Below are 19,106 nucleotides of genomic sequence, written 5' to 3'. Positions count from 1 at the left end.
TTGTGACCTCTGTGCGGTGTTAGGAGATGGCAGCCTATTGAACCAGTGGTGATACCAATTAGATGATGCTGAATAATGTTAGTGTGTGCTTGTATGTAATTCTCTTGCTCTCTTTCTTACTAGAGATGAAGATTTTTGTGTGAGCTCTGTCCTAGCATCGGATGTAATACATGCAACTCGTAAAGACATCCCTTGTATATTCAGGGTATGGCAACCAATTTATTCATGAAGAAAATGCAAGTTGAATACCAGTGTTTTGTTTTGAGAATGGCATACATTATCCATATTTAATGTTGATTGAGTTATGCAGAAGTGTAAGAATTTACAAGGGCTGTTGTGTAGAGGAACAATATGGTGGTACTCATATCTGAACTGTAAAGAAAAAAGTTCTCCTTCTTTCACTGCTTCCTTGTATATAAAGTTTGGCTTTTTTTATTTTCTTGATTATAATTCAGTATGTTTTGTCTCTTCTTGCCATTGGTATTACCAGATTCTGTTTTTTCTTGCTTAGCTTTGGACTCTTGCTTTAGGAACTGATGCTGTAATAGAATAGTCTGAAGCTGGGTTGTGCTCATTGATTCTAGTCTGATGTGTATTATCTTGTACTTAAGAAATACATTTGAAACTTCAGTTTCTTTAATTACGTATTTAAGTACAGTAGAAAAAAATAAAATAAGAGAAAATAATTAGCTGAGTTAAAATATCCTCTGATTTATGTTCTATCTGAATGCTGTATTTAGTTTTTAACAACAGGAACTTCTTTCCTAGGTTTTATGTGAATTACATTTAATCTGGAATTTTAAAATTTAGAGCAGAGTACATAGTAGCCAGTATCTATAATCCCTTGCATTTGAATACAGAAACTCACTGTTTTCAGCATCTCTGATCCTCAGTCATTTAGAATCAAGTCAGTGAAACATGGAAAGCAAAGAGCTGACAGTCACATGCAGTCCTTATCATTTGGTCCTTTAGGGTTTTACTTAGGAAATGTCTTTGTACTTGACTGCCTCTATGTCTTTGCTTTTCTGCTTTTTTCTAGAAATATTTTCTGCAGTGGAATTTTATGCTTTGGTTTACTACTACCTTTACCTTAATTTTCCTCTTACATGTTTCTGTTTTGGGTTTTGTTGTTGTTTTTTTTTTAATTTCCATCTGCCTACTCTCTTCTTAAATTAGCAAATGTGGAATACTGTGGGAAAGGGCTTCTGAGGAGAGAAAATATGCTATGCAGAATGGTGGTTCATTCATTTAAGAACAAGGCATCCATACAGTTTACCCTGCCTGACTTGCTGCTCTAATTTCTGCCTGCAGTTTTTAACTGAAAGAGCATCTAAGAAAAAAATAAAACTTCTGTCAAATATCCGCATGTAATAATACTTGTAGAGATAGACATTACAAAATATCTCCATGGTTTGATCAGATTATCCGCTGCTAAAGAGATCTGTTAAATTAACTGGAAGTCTGGTGTGTGAGTAAATCCATTTAGATACCAGAGACCAGAGGAGATGCTGCCGAAGTGCACCTTTTTTTCTTAGTTTTATGTCCTCCTTCAAAAGAGGAAATTTCTAAAACTGGAAACCATTAATATCTGGTGTGAGAGTCTCTTTTCTCAATTTCATTTAATTCTAGATTTGCTTCTTGCTGACATAATGACATAGAGTAGCTCCTACATAACAGTTAAAACTGTTGCTTTATGTAATCTGTGTAAAAATGTAGTCTTTCTTTCATATGTGCCATATAACATAACACATTATGATATTGGCGGCCCACTAAAGACAGATTTTCATTTCTTCTGGACCTTCCACCAGCAGAAAGCAATACCAGAATGCTGCCAAACACTAAAATCACCTGTGACCACCTCTGACCCCCTATGAATTCAAGAAGAGGAAGAACTTGCCTCTGACTCCAACATTTCTCCTTGGCAACCAGTTTCTAAAGCTGGATGTTAGGCTGTCCTGCCATTTAGATACTGCAGTCTAAGTGCTTCCATCAATATACATTTTTAATAACAGTGTAGGATTGTCTGTAGTGGAGTGCTTCCACAGCTTAGCAGTTTGAGTTAAGAAATCTTGAGTTTCCTAGCAAATGCTGGATTTTTGTATGATGAATAATGCAAGGTATATTATGACTTCTCACATTTTTTCCTGCATTTGACTATATGTAAGATGCCACCTTCAAAAGAATGAGAGGAGTAATACATGGTGGTACTTCAAAGGGAAAACCTTAGCTGGAGTCTGGTTTGGCTTTGTTTTCTAACTTAGAAATATTATCCATTATGCCTCCATCTGTCTTTAAAATAATAATGCCTAGTTACAGTTTAGACATGAAAAAACTCTATGTAGAGTAATAAGAGCTGTGAACAATTGCGAACTACTTGGGTTTTTTCCTACCTCCCTTCACCTTCATCTTACTTCTGGAGTTCTGTCTTTGATATCCTATTGTCCCAGGTTTATTTTCAGATATATTTTATCTTTGACATTAGTGTTATTGTTCAGTTCTCTCTTTTCAGGAAATATATGTGTTGCATAACCACATTATCCACCTATATGATGATTTTCTTATGAAAGCATATGGGCTGAAGGTCTGTTAATCCGTGTTACAGCCTTCAGATTTGCCCTTTTGCACCTTTTGTTACTTTTTTCTGTGACTGAAAGCATAGTTCCCATGATCTCACAAACCCTTCCAAGCTCTTCGTACAGGACACAGAACTAATATTAAGAATTAGTAAGTGCATACTTCAGGCAACAGAAGTTCCTGGATAGTTTTTTTCTGTTTAGAATGCATTCTACTTTGAGATTTATAGGATGTTTTACCTGAAAATTAAATGAAGCCATAGTGCTTTTCTTTTAACATGGGCATGTAGGAGAAGGCAGACTTCAGTCTCAAACATCACTTTCCACCAGAGCTTTGAATGCAGATATGATGAGCTCCCCTTGGACAAATATTTTGAAAATTAAGTAGCAAAATCAAAATGTAGAACCGATCATAGCAATGCCTTTGGGTTTAAATGCATGTGGCTCAGAAGGCATGTGTGTCACTTTCAATAAGTTATTAAAATATGGTGGATAGGAGGGATCAGGACAAACTAGAGTATGCTACTGAAATTCCAGTTCAGAGCAGGAAGGAGCCTTTTACTGCCATATATTGATTGTTGAAGGATAAGAATGCAGCATTCCTTGCCCATATTTTAGGATCCAGAATGATTAAGCAAGACTGAGTACTTTTAAACAAAACCACTGTCTTGTGCACTGATTGTTTTTAGTTTGTTTCTTTGAAGCACTGTGGCCGTATTAGCTGTGTTGTGCATGCCCCCCAGGTACATCATTGCATTGTTATGAAAAAGTGTATTTTATTTTCACAGTTCTGCATGACAAAAAGGGCTTTTATTACTCTAGCTAATTTCACTTTCTCTGTCTGTTAAAAGGTTACAGCTTCTCTCTTAGGTTTGCCTTCAAAGTCTTGTTCTCTACTGATCCTGACGGAAAATGAGAATGAAAAGAGGAAGTGGGTTGGAATCCTAGAAGGGTTGCAGTCTATTCTTCACAAAAACAGACTAAGGAACCAGGTTGTGCATATTCCACAAGAAGCCTATGACAGTACACTGCCTCTTATTAAAGCAAGTTTAGCTGCTGCTATTGTAGGTATGATTGTTTTAACTTCTATAAGTGCATAAGGGTTGTTGGAGCTTTTAGATGGAGCTTTTATGCTTCATAATGAGAGCACTGACACTTTGAAATAAATTCCTCAGCCTAACTCCTTCACAGGAATTTAATAATGGGGGAAAATGTTAATTTTGCATTGAGATTCAGATTTCTTCATCCACTTGGGGTAAATAATACTATTTAATTGTTTAGCAGGTTGTTTTAGCAATATGGTATATAGCATGCTTTTGACAGACTGTGTGAACATGAACAAAATTGATTTGCTGCTGAAAATCTTGTTTGTCCAGAAATTTTTTCAGGTGTTCAAATCAAACAGTCTTGTTTTAAAGACAAGATTAAGTGTAGCTGAATTAATAGCCCTTTTTTTTCCTCTTGGTTTAGATCGAGATAGAATAGCAATTGGTTCAGAAGAAGGACTGTATGTGGTAGAGGTGACCCGTGATGGTAAGTTAGGCCATAATGCATGCAGTAATTACATACAGAATAATGAGCTCTATAACTTTTAGTGCTGCTGTAATATAGGTTGCTCAACAGCCTTTCATGTGTAGTAAGTATTAAGCACTCACTTAATTGATGAGAAGGAAAAGTGAATGTGAGATATAAGCACTAATTTGGTCATTATCATTACGTTCAGTTGACTGGCTGAAATTAAAGGGATGAGTTACTGGGCATATTCTGACACATTCTCACCTTAACTGTGTTCCCACAGCAGGTAGCAAAATGCTTGAGCACCCAGAGCATGCACAGCACACATAGAGTTTGTAGACTTTCCATCTAGATCAGGTTTCTTAAAACCACATCCAACCTGGACTTGAACACTTCCAGGAATGGATCATCCACAACTTCTTTGAGCAGCCTGTTTCAGTCTCTCACCACCCTCACAGTGAAGAATTTCTTCCTAATATCTAACCTAAATCAACCCTCTCTCAGTTTGAAGCCATTCCCCCTTGTCGTATCTCTATATGCCCTTGTGAAAAGTCCCTCTCCAGCTTTCTTGTAGTTTAGTTTAGACTTTAAAAGCACCAAACATACCTTGTGAAAAATCCGTACTTTCTTATAACTATTAAGGCATTCTAAATTTAGACAACACTCTAAATCCATACTTTTTGTGATATTAGAGCTAACAGCTCTTTGATTATTTCTAAAAAAAATAACTAATGCTTTCTTCACCTATATTTATAACCTCTGAGCTTAGGTTCTTCTGGTGTCTTTAACTATCTGGGAATTGAGGATAGTGATATAGATTTGTAAGATTAAAAGGTGCCTTTTCCAAGTGTGGAAAAATCACTTAAGATGCTCCTGTAATATCCCTTTGACTGTTTGTAGCATTTGTCATTCAAATTTCCAAACAGGTATTTCTTTCAATTTACCATTGATGGAAGAATTTGAATTTCACAGAATCACAGAATAAGGTTGGAAGGGACAACCAAAGGGGTCATCTGGTCCAGTCTCCCTGCTCAAGCAGGATCATCCCAGAGCACATGGCACAGGACTTCACCCGGTCGGTTCTTGAGTATCTCCAGTGAGGGAGACTGCACATCCTCTGTGGTCAATTTGTTCCTGGGCATCAGTTTCTGCCCATTGCCACTTGTCCTATTGCTCAGCACCACCGAGCAGAGCCTGGCTCCATCCTTCTGGCACCCTCCCTTCAGATACTGATACACAATGACGAGGTCCCCTCTCGGTTGTCTCTTTTCGAGGCTGAACAGGCCCAGCTCCCTCAGCCTTTCCTCGTAAGAGAGATGCTTCAGTCCCCTGATCATCTTTGCAGCTCTCCTCTGAACCTGCTCTAAGAGCTGTATGTCTTTCTTGAACAGGGCAGCCCAGAATTGGACACAGTATTCCAAGTGGAGCCTCACTGGGGCTGAGTAGAGGGGCAGAATCACCTTCCTTTACCTGCTGGTGGTGCTCTTCATAATGTATCCCAGGATTTTTTTGGCCTTCTGGGCTACAAGGGCGCACTGCTGGCTTGTGGACAGCTTGTTGTCCAGCACTGTCCCCCAGTTGTTCTCCACAGAGCTGTTTTCCAGGAGGTTGGCCCCCAGCCTGTACTGGTGCCTGGAGTTCTTCTTCCCCAGATTGCAGGACCCTGCACTTGCCTTTGTTGAATTTCAGACAGTTCTTCTCTGCCCATCTCTCAAACCTGTCAAGGTCCTCCTGAAGGGCTGCACCGCACTATGGGGTTTTGTCTACTTCTCACAGTTCTGTGTCATCAGTGAACTTGCTGAGGAGGCATCTGTTCCTTCATCCAAGTCACTGATGAACAAGTTAAACAATACTGGACCCAGTATTGAACCCTGGGGGACATCACTAGTGACAGGCCTCCAGCTAGACCCTGTACCACTGATTACAACCCTCTGGGATCTGCCATTCAGCCAGTTCTCTATCCACCTCACTGTCCCATCATCCAGTCTGCACTTCCTGAGTTTGCCGATGAGGATATCATGGGAGACAGTGTTGAAAGCCTTGCTGAAGTCCAGGTAGACGATATCCACTGCTCTCCTCTCATCCACCCAGGTAGTTGTCTCGTTGTAGAAGGCAATCAAGTTGGTAAAGCATGATTTTCCTTTCCTGAATCCATGCTGACTGCTCCTGATCACCTTCTCTTCCATATGCTTAGAAATGGCCTCCAGAATGAGGTGCTCCATCATCTTTCCAGGGATTGAGGTGAGGCTGACTGGCTGATAGTTCCCTGGGTCCTCCTTCTTGCCCTTTTTGAAGAGAGGGGTGACATTTCCTTTCTTCCAGTCCATGGGCACCTCTTCTGATCACGACAACCTTTCAACAGTAATCACGAGAGGCCCTGTTGTGGTGTCTGTCAGCTCCCCCAGTGCTCATGGATGCATCCCCTCAGGGCCCATGGACTTGTATATATCAGGTTTGCCTAGGTGATCTCTAACCTAATCCTTCTTTACCAATAGAAAGTCTTCTCTCACCGTTCTTCTTCCCTTGTCTTCTGGGTCAAAGATTCAGGAAGAATATTGAGGTGCTGAAGCAGGTCCAGAGAAGAGCAATGAGGCTGGTGAAGGGACTTGAGAACAAGTCCTGTAAGGAGAGGCTGAGGGAGCTGGGGTTGTTCAGCCTGGAGGAGGCTCAGGGGAGACCTCATCACTCTCTACAACTCCCTGAAAGGAGGTTGTAGCCAGGTGGGGGTTGGTCTCTTCTCCCAGGCAACTATCAGCAAGACAAGAGGGCATGGTCTTAAGCTGTGCCAGGGGAGGTTTAGATTGGATATTAGAAAGAAATTCTTTACAGAAAGGGTAATCGGGCATTGGAATGGGCTATCCAGGGAAGTGGTGGATTCTCCGTCCCTGGAGGTTTTTAAGATGAGACTGGATGTGGCACTTAGTGCCATGGTCTGGTAAACACGGCAGTAGTGGATCAAGGGTTGGACTTGATGATCTCGGAAGTCCCTTCCAACCCAGCTGATTCTATGATTCTCTGATTCCTGAGGGCTGGTCTTATCAGTAATTTCCTTGATTTCCTTTTTCAACGTGATTTAGTATGTGGCTATTTGAAAGTGGGATTTTAGTCATGCTAAAACTTGCATTTCAATGTAAAAATAGACTAATGAATACAGGTTTTTAATTCCTTTGACTTCCAAAATTAAATTACATCAGGGATGTAATTTTAAGTCAAAAAGAAAAATGTTATTGCTTCGTCTTGCTTAGAATAAGACATTGCCCAATTCCAGGAGAAACTGCTTTATACATGGAGACAGCAGATATTTGAAATTCTTTTTAGGAGTAATGAATGCCATTCCTTTGAGTAAGCTTCCAGTGGTCACCATTCTCTGAGTAGTTAGATATAAACATAACTTGAGATGCAGATAATTCCAGAGATTCCAGTACAGCTTCCTGCATTAAAGAAAATTGTACATTTAATTTGAAAGGTTATTTCATAAAGGAACAATTATCTGCATCACCATGTCATGTGTAAATGTGAAAATTAATTGTCAATTTTGGTTTAAAGGTAAATGATGTTTAGCAGGAATTTTCTATGGCCAGTTCTGTGTGCTGATAGCATTCTTATGAATGGTAATCTCTTTTTCATTTTATGGCAGTTGTAATTTTCAGTGTTAATTAACTGCCAGGTGTTTATATCAAAGGTCTTTGGTCAGAAGACCACTTAATTCTTGACAAATAAGCTGGAGTTGGAGCTAGAAAAAAAATCTTTTCTCTCTGGCAAAGTTCCAACAGTTGGTTATTTCATAGAATTTCTTCAGACATATCATCTGTTTGTGCAAGTGGGGGGATGCCACAACAGCACTTGGCTTTGTGATCTAAACAGCCAAAGTCTTGTTACCAAGTTTACAGAATTTGGTAACTTGGCTACGTTACTCAACTATTACTGAAAAAAAGGCATATAATTTCCAGTTAATATTTCTCTTTTTTTTTGTTGTTAATTATCATTTACAAATACTTTTAATGCATTCAGCTAACAGAAAATGAGTTACAATTTGATATAGTTGGCTTATGATTATTATGTTTCCTATCTTAGCATATCTCATCTATTTGTACTCCATGAAATACTCACGGCATTCCTGAAAGTGCTTGTACAGCCACGATCCCAAAAGAACACATTGTACCTAACCCCCTTAGCTGCCTCTAACCCAGCTTTAAAAAAATGCTTCAAACAGTGAAACTCCCCAGCTGCCATTGGCAGCCTAACTAGTCCTTGCTGTGGGATAGCTTTTCCTGGTGCCTGTCCTAAACCTCTCTTCCTGCAGCTTAAGCCCATTCCTTCTTATCCTTTCCCCATCGCAGCATTTTTTGCCTTTCCATATATGTGTTTTACACTCACTTACTGTACTGCTTTTTTATCTGACTGAGAGATCTGCCTGCATTTTATTTCCTCAGTTATCAGCATTAAATACTTCATATTTCTTCTCATTGTATTCTGCTAATTTGGTCTTCCTCCAAAATTTACTGAAGATGCCGATGTTTTCCTGAAGGTGGGACCCATTTCATAAAATGTAGTATCTGACACTGTACAGATATTATTATATAAAAATTATACCAAAAAATTTCTCCATTTATCCCACGTTAAGCATCCTTTTCCCACAAAGTGTTGTTGAGGCTTTTTATCAATAAATGATAAAGGAATGCTTTGCTTCATTGTTTGCTCTCTGAATTAATAACAAAGATTGAACACGTCTAATAAGTGCTCTTCCTCACCTGGTACACGTCTGTGTTTAGATTCGTTTTCAAACATCACTGTGTAATACTGCAGTGTTTCCAGGCCTGATGGTTTTTCCTGTTTAACTTACAGCATCTCTTGTTTCCTTTGCAGTGATAGTCCGAGCTGCTGACTGCAAGAAGGTGTACCAGATAGAGCTTGCTCCCAAAGAGAAAATTATCATCCTCATCTGTGGTCGGAACCATCACGTCCACCTTTACCCCTGGGCCTCTCTGGATGGGTCAGAAGGGAACTTTGACATTAAGCTTGCGGAAACTAAAGGCTGCCAATTGATTACAACTGGAACACTAAAGAAGAGTTCTTCTACTTGTTTGTTTGTGGCTGTCAAGCGACAGGTTTTTTGCTATGAAATTCACAGAACTAAACCTTTCCACAAAAAATTCAGTGAAATTCAGGCTCCGGGAATTGTACAGTGGATGACAGTGTTCAAGGACAAGCTCTGTGTTGGCTACCAGTCTGGGTTCTCTCTGTTGACCATCCAGGGAGATGGACAATCTATAAACCTGGTAAATCCTAATGACCCCTCGCTTATCTTCCTCTCACAGCAGTCTTTTGATGCCCTTTGTGCTGTGGAGCTCAGTAATGAGGAATACCTGCTTTGCTTCAGCCATATGGGAGTATACGTCGATTCGCAAGGTCGAAGGTCACGCATGCAGGAACTAATGTGGCCTGCAACTCCTGTTGCCTGTAGTATGTATATGTTTTTCTGTTGCCATATCCCTGTTGCTGCTTTACTTGTCTAAAAATAGTCAGCATTGTATTCAATTTTGCTTCAGTTTGTCTTTGAATATCTACAGTTTTAAGTTTTGATGAGTTAACAGACACGTAAGTTCTTCCTGATAGTAGTTTTGGATGTGGAGATCCTGGATGCTGCAAGAAAAGCTCTGTCTTGTTCAGGACACAGAGAATAAATAGCAGAATGCAAAATAACTTCTACAGAGAGTAATCCTGGATGCAGGACAGTGCAAGACTACCTGTCTGTGAAATTCTATAAAGTTTTTTGTTCCCCTAGAGAGTGTAAATGTCTAGTTGTCCGTAGGATGTCTTCTATGTCCTGTACTCAAAGTACAATAGAAAGTTGAAGAAGAAATGTAACTGCAACTCTAAAGGTTCGTGAAGATAACAAGAGGTAAAAATACTAATTTTGGCAGAACTGGTAGTACTTTTTCTCCTTTTGGCTTTATTTTTTAGGGGGAGAATTTCCAAAAATAATGTAGGTGGAGGGTAATTTTTCAACTACTCTGCGTGTTTCAGGAGCGTTGATTTATAAGCTAGGTACGATAGAGGTTACATGCAGAGCATTTTTCAGTATTCAGTAATCAAAGGCAGTTGATGATAAAACTGGGATTTCTATTTGGAGCTCAAATAGCAATTAGAAAATTTTGAATGATTGAAAGCAAGAAATAGCTTTTTGTTTAAACGGTGCAGCAAGGAGTTAGGTGCATGTTGGTTTGATCAGGTGAGGCCCTAATAGCAGTTTGTTTAATTTTAATTGTCTTGGACTGAAATTGTTTGCTTGCTTTACACTGACCTAGTTTTGTACAGAAGTCTGAAGGAAAGGCCCAAGGAAACAATGTAGTGGCAAATTTACTTTAAAACACCATTAGCTAAAACTAATGTTTCCTTTTCCTTAATCAGCTTTACAGTTTTTTGCATTTCAGCAAACTAGACTTGCTAGTTAATGGTCTTGTCTGTTATTATTAGAAGTGTTTGTTTATAACCTTCTTGTATGTGCAATCCTGAGTGGCACTGGCCTAGGGCTGTTTCTGTAGAAAGAGCAACATTTTTCGCTGCCAAAGGAAGCTGGATTACTTCCCTTTTCATTAGGCTTGTCCTCAGTCCTGGTGCCTGTCACTAGTGATGGTGGCTTTTTTTAACTTTCCCATCAAGAGGTCATAAAATTACAGAATGGTTTGGGTTGGAAGGAATGTTTAAGATCATCTAGTTCCATCTCTCCAGCCATGGGCAGAGACACCTTCTACTAGACCAAGTTTCTCAAAGCCCCACCCAGTCTGGCCTTCAGCACTTCCAGGGATGGAGCAGCTTCTTCCACAGCTTCTCTGAGCAACCTGTTTGAGTGCCTGCCAGGAAAGAATTTCTTCCTAATATCCAATCTAAACCCACTCTCAGTTTAAAGCCATTACTCTACATCCTATCGCTTCATACCTGTGTAAAAAGTCCCTCTCCAGCTTGCTTGTAGTCCCTGTAGGTACTGAAAGGTGCTATAAGGTCTCCCTGGAGCCTTCTCTTCCCCAGGCTGAACAACTCCAACTCTCTCAATCTGCCTTCATAGGAGAGATCATTGAAGTGGAAATGATTCTCCCCCTGTTATGGTTTCTGCTGTGGTAAAGCACCATGTACAGAGGTTTTAGGATACAGCAGAGAATTTATCTCTGGGGCATTTGGTGCCCTCACACTGGGAGAGGGCAGGGGCTGCACTCACACAGCTTTGTTATCCCAAGTGGCCTGTCTGGGTTGCTGCTACCCCAGCTTGGTTCTGTGCTGAGTCAGTGCAGGTGTCGTGGGGCTGCTTGGCTCAAGTGCAGCCTAGTGCAAAGCCTTGGAGCCAGCAGGTCTCGAGGCTGTAGCCTGGGCAAGCCCAGTGCAGACACTGACATGTCTCACTGGGAACCAGTCAAGATCTGGTCTAGCTCATCAGCTCTGACTTGCAAGTGCCAGCCTTGGCTACAAGCTGGTCAGGCAGAAGCAGTTGGTGTTTCTGCCTGATGCTCAGTTCTCTCCCTTGATTTGAACATCCAAGCCAACTGTGACCCCATGTAATAAATACTTGACCATAAATTGTTTTTGTGATACATATATATGATAGCTGTCCAAGGCTTTGTGTGAATGAATTTAGTACTAGCACCACACCTTACTTCAGTTTTTCTAAGAAGATTTTGTGATGTGTTTACTGTCCTTTTGGGTTATTTTCATTTTGCTTATTGAAGCATCTCTTCTCTATTAAATCCCATAAGTTTCTAGTAACTGCTCTTTACATCAGAACACAGTCTTTACATGAGCAGAAGCATGTTGTTACGAAGCTCTAGAGATCTCCGCTTTTCGTTTGACCTAAAATAAAGTTGTCTGGTGCCTTTTATGCTTTAAAAAAAAAAGTTGAAAAGAAAATGAGTTATGGGCTTTAAGCATTGTGACATTTTTATGTTAACCTGATGAAAGCACCCATACATGAATATCTAAAGCTAGATAATTGTTAGCAAAAGAGGAAGGAAATTGAGAACAGATCTGCATCATGAGTTCATGACCCAGCTCACAGATGGTGGCCCTCTCATCTCCTCTGCACACAGCAGATGTATCGTTAGTTTGCTGCTTCCGAAATGAAGTAATCCATAGAAAAGCTAGCTGCTCAGTTCCTACCACCTAGCAAATTTGTATGCATCTGAAAACTTCAGATGCCATTTTGCATTTTCATGAAATGGCAGTGTGAAGTTTTAAAAATACTGGAAGGGTCAAATTTAAATCTTTCCATGATGCTGGTAGTTGTCATTAGCAAGTCTATTATCACAAAAAATTCTAGTTGAAACTGGGGCTTTGAAAAAGTGTTTTAAAATGTGTCTCGCACATAGTGGAAAACTTGTAAGTATTGAAATTTGCTCAAATATATGTCAGATCTGGACTACTTGAAATGACATTAGGGTTTTCTATTTGTTTTTAATCTGTGCAGGTTGCAATTCTTCTTATGTAACAGTGTATAGCGAGTATGGTGTTGATGTATTTGATGTTAACACTATGGAATGGGTCCAGACTATTGGCCTGCGAAGGGTAAGTAATTTTCCTTGAATATTGAACTTAATTGGGCTAATTTCAAATGAGATGTTTCTTCATGGTGTATGCTGGGCTTAAGTTAATTCACTGTCTCCTTCCTCAAAACAGATCAGACCATTAAACATGGATGGCACACTGAACCTCCTTAACTGCGAGCCACCAAGACTAATATATTTCAAGAACAAGTTTGCAGGTGAGTAAAGAGCAAGGGGAGAAATGGGGAACTGATACGAAGCTAACTGAGTAAATTTAACCATGTTTTTACCTTTGCATGGGATGAAATTTGTGTTGGATACATCTGGTTCAGTGTGTACCTGTATATGTGAAATTGCATTGTGGTATTACAGCAGGAGCTGGCCTCAGTGTACCAGAAACATCAGACAATAGCAAGAAGCAAATGCTTCGAACCAGGAGCAAAAGAAGATTTGTATTTAAGGTTCCCGAGGAAGAGCGATTACAACAAAGGCGGTAAGAATTTAATTGTGGCACATAACTTAATATGTATGATGACATGCAGAGACTGGGAATGCTTATTAAAAAAAATCACTCTGTTCTTTTAGGGAAATGCTTAGAGACCCTGAGCTAAGGTCAAAGATGATTTCTAACCCAACAAATTTCAACCACGTGGCTCATATGGGACCAGGAGATGGAATGCAGGTTCTCATGGACCTCCCACTGGTAAAATACATTTAAAAGGGAGAGAGATATATGTGCATTTGTTCTTGATCACAAAAACTGTGAAGATGAGCTGTATGGGCTTCAAGTATTATCTCTGTACCAAATTCTTCTTTAAAGCCTTTTGAGAAAGGTGAACCTTCCTGCTGTGTAATACTTCTAAATCCTGTGCAAGGAAATACTGTTAGCTGGCTTATGTATGAGACACTGAATGAAGCAGAGATCACTGCCAGGAGCTTGTTAGTAGTTTTGTAAATAATCCGTCTCTCCTCCTTCCTTTTTCTTGTTTCTCTTCTTAAAATAACAGAATGAATTCCCTTTCCCCTCATCCTCTCAACATTCTGCTCTTGATATCACCTCCAACAGGCTTTGAGCACGTCTATCACATGAGCCCTATCTCTGCTGAATTCTCTCTCCAGAGTGACCATTCCTCACTGCAAGGCTCCCCTCTGCTTTCTTCCTCTTCCTGTCCCTCCTCTGCTTCCCTAGGAAGGGTAGGAGTAGCTACAAACTGTTAGGAATTGGAATGGTATGCTTGTGGCACTTTGCCAATTCTAGAGCAATAACAAGGGGGAAAAAACTAATGCTGTGGAGGTAACTAAAATGCATGTGAGTTGCAGTGCTTTCTAGCATTAATTTTATTTTGTATTTGACTAATACATCATTTTGTGAGCTATTTTAGTGTTAAGCCCACAAGGGGAAGACAAATGTGAAGGTACATTTCTACATTCTGTATGTACCCTCCGTTTCATAGCTGTTAGTCAGGCTTTCTCTTGTCTTTCTCAGATAGCCCAGATGTGGGTAAGGCATTTGTTCTTTCAGCAGGAGGAGGAAGGAAAGCAGAGCTGTTGGTACAGTCCCTGCCCCTTCATATAGGGTTTGCTGGCTGACAGGTTCTAGTGGCTGCTATGGGGCTTAGTTTTTTCTCTGTCTTTCTCAGGGTTTGTGTCTGTTACTGAAAATATGTGGATGTGGTCAAGTAAGTTCAGTTTTTCTACCAACACTGGGTTGTAATAGCTTCAAAAACACAGTAAAGTTTTCATGAGTAACAACTTCTCGTTGGATAGCCTTTGTTGCTGGCTAACAAGGTGTTTCATCTCAACTGTAGAGTGTCCTACCTCCTGCACAGGATGAAAAAACCTGTCCGTCTGCAGCAAACCTCTCACGGCAGCAGCAGCAGAGAAACAAAACCTACATCTCGTGGCCCTCATCAAGTAAGGCTGGAAGGAAACTTGTCAGTTCTGCACTGTAATCTGTGGCATCAACAAGAGGTGTAAACCTGCCTTTTTTCCTTTATTCCCTCCAGGTGGCAGTGATGTGGGAGTGGCCATGCCTTCCCGAAGTATGTCCGACCCTGACCAGGAGTTTGACAAAGAGGTAAAATAGCTTTTGTTAAATGGAGACCGGCAATATCCTGTTGACATAGGTTGTTTTCTTTTTCCAATAAATTACATTTCCTAGGAAATATTTCATAGAGACGTTTATGGAGATGTTTTCCTTCCACAAATGTTTTTTTTCCAGCCTGTAATATATGTTTGCAAGTTAGATATGCCAGCACAAAAGCAAAGCTGTGAAAAGATCTTTTTATGGTGATATTTTAAGAAGTATTATGTCTTGGATTAAGCTTTATAGGCAAGGCAAATTTGACTAATTGATGAAATGTCCTCAAAGCTCCTAAAATTGTTCTCTGGGCTAATAGCATAGAATAGCAAAGTAATATGACTCGTTAAGTAATTTTCTGTGCTGCCTTAAGGAAGACTTTTTGTCATGTAACTTGAGAAGGAATCATATTTTAAAATACATAGAATTGGTTTTAGGAAGAGTACGTGCCAGTAGTCACCAAACTGAAAGTGTCCAGGCTGTACAAAACTGGTGTTCTTGAATCTAAATAGAGAAGATATATGATTTTTGTTTCCTTGATTTATCATGTGTGTAGCTTCTTCCAAGCTTTCCTGAGGGACTGTCCGTGCGATGAATGTGTTAGGAAAGAAAGTGTTAGTGGTCCTGCGAGACAAACTCTTTAGATCAAGATCTTTTTTAGTGCTTTTTGATACCCAACTGCAAGCCCATGTAATGTTCTGGATTTTTAAGCATGTTTCCCTGAAGCCAGACCTTTGCAGGATGCCTTAGTACACCCCAAGTCCAGGGTTCTGATTACAGTCATGTTCTGACTTCCTTTGTCACCTTCTAGCCATTAAAAGCGCATGAAAATGGGGATCTCTAAACAGTCTTGATTTTCAAAGGTGATGATGATGGACTATGTTAGTTGACTTAGTTATTCTGCACATCCTTTCCAAATTCCATTATATTCCATGCTGTGAAAATACTTGCTGTTTGTAGGCACAAATGATAGATTCTAAAGGGGACTTTTTACAATCTTTTCTCTTTTGGTGTATCTTACAATATCTTGTGACTTTCTAAATGTTAAAAAATTGTAGTGTGAAACTGGAAAGAGGCTCTAATAACACCTTTTGGCTTTATACTTTTTTCCCCGTTGCTTTTGGCTTTATTGCAGCATGAACTGGATCATGTTAGGATAATCTTGTTATAGATGATCTTATTATTGTTCAAGCCATGCAAAATCTTGTGAACAGCGTTCTTGAAGGATGTTACCTTGCAATCTATTTGCTAAATATATATTTCCCTTTCTTGAAAATAACTTACTGCAATGGTACCAGTTTTTCCTGTGCAGTGTTTCATTAGCTGTGAATGTGTGCAGTGCTCAGAGTTGTAACTCACCAAAATAGTGGGAATCTTGCCAGCCATCCTGTTGAAGTGAGACCAGGCTGTGAAGGCAAATATCCAACAACTAATCTAACACTGGGGAAATAACTGTGGATAGTCTTTATTAGATATTGACGTAGGATGTATCCAGTAAGTCTATTCTGTTTCCAGATCTCCAGCCTGATTCTTGGCAACCTTCAGTCTTTTGTAAGGCACTTCACATCCTTGTTGCTGTTTTGTAGACAGTTCACATGCTTGTTTCCTTCCTTCTCACCAAACTGAAGATGATTTGACTGTAATTGTTTACATGGGTAGATAAACCTACTCCAGGGCTATAAAAATTACCTAGAAATTGCAGGCTGGTAAGTTAGATAGATGCATTCCATCAGGAAAGTTTTGCAATGGCTAACAGAGGGGAGCTGGAGATGTAGCGATTTCCACATACTTTACCATAATTCCTGTTATGTCAGAAGGTCACCTTTGGGACTACACTACAGCCTGTTGATGATAATGGAAGTACTTGCATGAATGTTTAACTATGAAATTAATGTAATGCACACTGCTTCGTAGGTGTTGCTCATCCTAATTTTTGAGTGCCTTTGAAAGCTCTTGAGTATAAAGAATTCACTTCAAGTAAACATAATTTTTTTAATGTTTCTCGTTAACAGCCTGATTCAGACTCCACCAAACACTCTACTCCATCTAACAGCTCAAATCCAAGCGGTCCCCCAAGTCCCAACTCTCCTCATAGGAATCAGCTTACGCTAGATGGACTGGACCAGTCAACCTGTGACGCATAACACTACCGCTCTCACCATTCCAGCTCCGGTCATCCACTACTCCATGGTATTCAAGAGCAGGGCAAAGCTGACTCAGATGCTAGTGCCAAGACTGACACAGACTCTCTAGTGTTGTACAAGAATAATTATATATCCAGACTGTAGATACAAACTATTGAAATGAAGAAAATTCTTTACTAGTAGCAATCAAGCTTTTTATGCAGAATTGTTCACTGCTCAGCTATGGTTGGTTCCTTTCTGCACAGCTGTGACATGGTTTTATTGCATAGGAGCATTTAAGGCCACCAGTAAATAGTCTTATTCTTATGGTGAAAGAGAAATAGAGAGAGATACTGATAATGTTGCTACAATATCAGGAATATTATTTTTCTATAGAATGATGTAATGTCTGATTAGCAGGAAATCCTTTTAGACAGAATTTGGACCTCTAAATAGGAAATGTGAGCAGGTCTAGTTACATCCTCAGATGAATACACTTTTCCCTTTTTCCCATAACTGTTTGTTTTCTAAATCTTAAGGAGAATGCTAGGAAGCTGTAGGTCGTTTCCAACATCACCAGGAAGTCAAATGAAAGCTGGTTATAGTTTTGTGGCCTTTTAAATCATTTAGCCATTACATATACAGCTGCATAACTGTCTTTCTATCTTTCTACCAACTTTTTAGTCTTGTACATAGGACTATTGCCAGTTATCTCTTTACCCATTCCCTGCTTTTTAGTCCTCATCAATCAGTCACTAGTCAGGGCTTTTAAAATACTGGTAATTACTGCTGTGAAAAAAAAAAAAATTTACTCCTAGTTCCTGCCTATCTCCTCCTGAGAAGTTGTTTCTCCTGGGTTTTTTGGTGTAAGGACACACTACGCTGTTTAGCTAGCAAGCCTTCTCATGGACGCATTGCCCTCCAAGTCTGCCTGACCTAAGGGACTATATCGCACTAAAACATCAGTCTGCTTTATTGGCTACCAAAGTGGAACGTGAAGGATGTGTAACTGGGGGTGCTGCTTTTCTCATTAATTGTATCCTCACCTGCATGAAGACCCCATGATTATTAATCAAGTATTGATCATGTAGAAAAATGCACAACACACTCCTGTATATTTTGCGATGGCCCACGTGCAGTGATGTTTTGCGTGTATATTTAATCTCATGCTTCCATGTATTATACATTTAGTAATCAAGGATTTGTGACCATGTTTCATTAAAAGCTTGTAATTAATTCCGTGGCTGGCATATCCAGTTTGTCATTGTCACACTAGTGTGCCTTCTGTGCCAATTTTATGACAGTTGGATGTCACTTATTTAAAATTCGGTTTAAATGGGCTAATGATATGCCAATGGCTAATGTTCTTTTCTGAAACACTGTATAGGACGTGCACTTATCTTTAGTTTAAACTGAGTGTTCTAGTCAACATTTAATCCTGTTACGTTAAGTGTTCGACAGTACTTGCTCTTTTTCTCAGATTCTTGATAAAGGGGCTCAGTTAGAGCTGGACACTACTGCTTTGGGGGTTTTCTGGTTTTTACTTTTTTAATGTAAGTCTAAGTCTTTGTAATTATTGAATTGTGAGAACATTTTTGAACAATTTACCTGTCAATAAAGCAGAAGAGGGAGGTTTTAAAGTTCATAGTCGTCTGTCTTGACATCTGAAAACAATCTACCACTGACACTTGCTTTAGTCTCATGGTAAATTTACTTTGTTCACATGGATGTTTTACATAAACTGAAAGATACTTCGAAGCTCTGTACCCGAACACTACGAGAAAGGTGCAAGTTGCTGCAGGTAAATGAATGTTCAGGAGAGACAGAAGTCCTTCAGGTGGAATACAGTGTTAAAATGTTGTGCCCTCAGTTTGTGTTGGAGTTGTCATTTCATTGAGTCACTGGCCCTATTAGTTCCTTTTTAATTGATTTATATGACTGCTTCCTTACGGCTGAAGCACAGTAGGATCTATTCAGGCATCTTAAGGGTGATAAAACAATAAATATTTTTGACTTGTTGTCAAAGCAGTAGTCCCAAAGAAAGGCTTAAAAACATTTCAAGGATTGGTGTGTGAATGGTGCCGCCCCTCATATAGAGTGTTTTTTTTTTAAAGCTCCCCTCATGCTCTGGTATTTGAGCACCACAGAGCCCACTGTAACTAGAGCAGAGCCAATATCTTCTCTAGTGTGTTCTGGGTAAACATCCCTCACCCATAATGGAGTGCCTGAATTGCTTCTTGGTTTGGCTCACCCTTAACAGGGAAGGCCTAAGTGGGTGTTTTGG

The 19,106-nt window shown here is 39.7% G+C and overlaps 1 protein-coding gene across 10 annotated transcripts in view; it reads left to right on the top strand.

Annotated features, from left to right (window-relative positions):
* CDC42BPB (CDC42 binding protein kinase beta) overlaps nt 1–18,465 on the top strand; it is a 95,327-nt gene extending 76,862 nt beyond the window's left edge. For 4 of the 10 annotated variants that reach the window (XM_027674021.1, XM_027674012.1, XM_027674020.1 and 1 more), the window contains 12 exons: nt 124–205; nt 3,425–3,641; nt 4,044–4,106; nt 8,955–9,551; nt 12,544–12,641; nt 12,753–12,837; nt 12,992–13,112; nt 13,205–13,322; nt 14,260–14,298; nt 14,428–14,533; nt 14,626–14,696; nt 16,712–18,465. In XM_027674021.1, coding sequence (XP_027529822.1) covers nt 124–205; nt 3,425–3,641; nt 4,044–4,106; nt 8,955–9,551; nt 12,544–12,641; nt 12,753–12,837; nt 12,992–13,112; nt 13,205–13,322; nt 14,260–14,298; nt 14,428–14,533; nt 14,626–14,696; nt 16,712–16,843 — 1,729 coding nt within the window. In that variant the 3' untranslated portion in view covers nt 16,844–18,465. Of the gene's footprint in view, nt 1–123; nt 206–3,424; nt 3,642–4,043; nt 4,107–8,954; nt 9,552–12,543; nt 12,642–12,752; nt 12,838–12,991; nt 13,113–13,204; nt 13,323–14,259; nt 14,299–14,427; nt 14,534–14,625; nt 14,697–16,711 lie in introns of those variants that run through there. The other 6 variants (XM_027674019.1, XM_027674017.1, XM_027674018.1 and 3 more) reach the window with 4 other exon arrangements.
* Nucleotides 18,466–19,106: the final 641 nt, after the last annotated feature.

The sequence above is a fragment of the Neopelma chrysocephalum genome, unplaced genomic scaffold (genome assembly GCF_003984885.1).
Source record: "Neopelma chrysocephalum unplaced genomic scaffold, ASM398488v2 Primary Assembly neopelma1_24, whole genome shotgun sequence".
Lineage (NCBI taxonomy): Eukaryota > Metazoa > Chordata > Aves > Passeriformes > Pipridae > Neopelma > Neopelma chrysocephalum.
The sequence above is the reverse complement of the archived record's forward strand: the minus strand, read 5'-3'. Positions and strand labels throughout refer to the sequence as shown.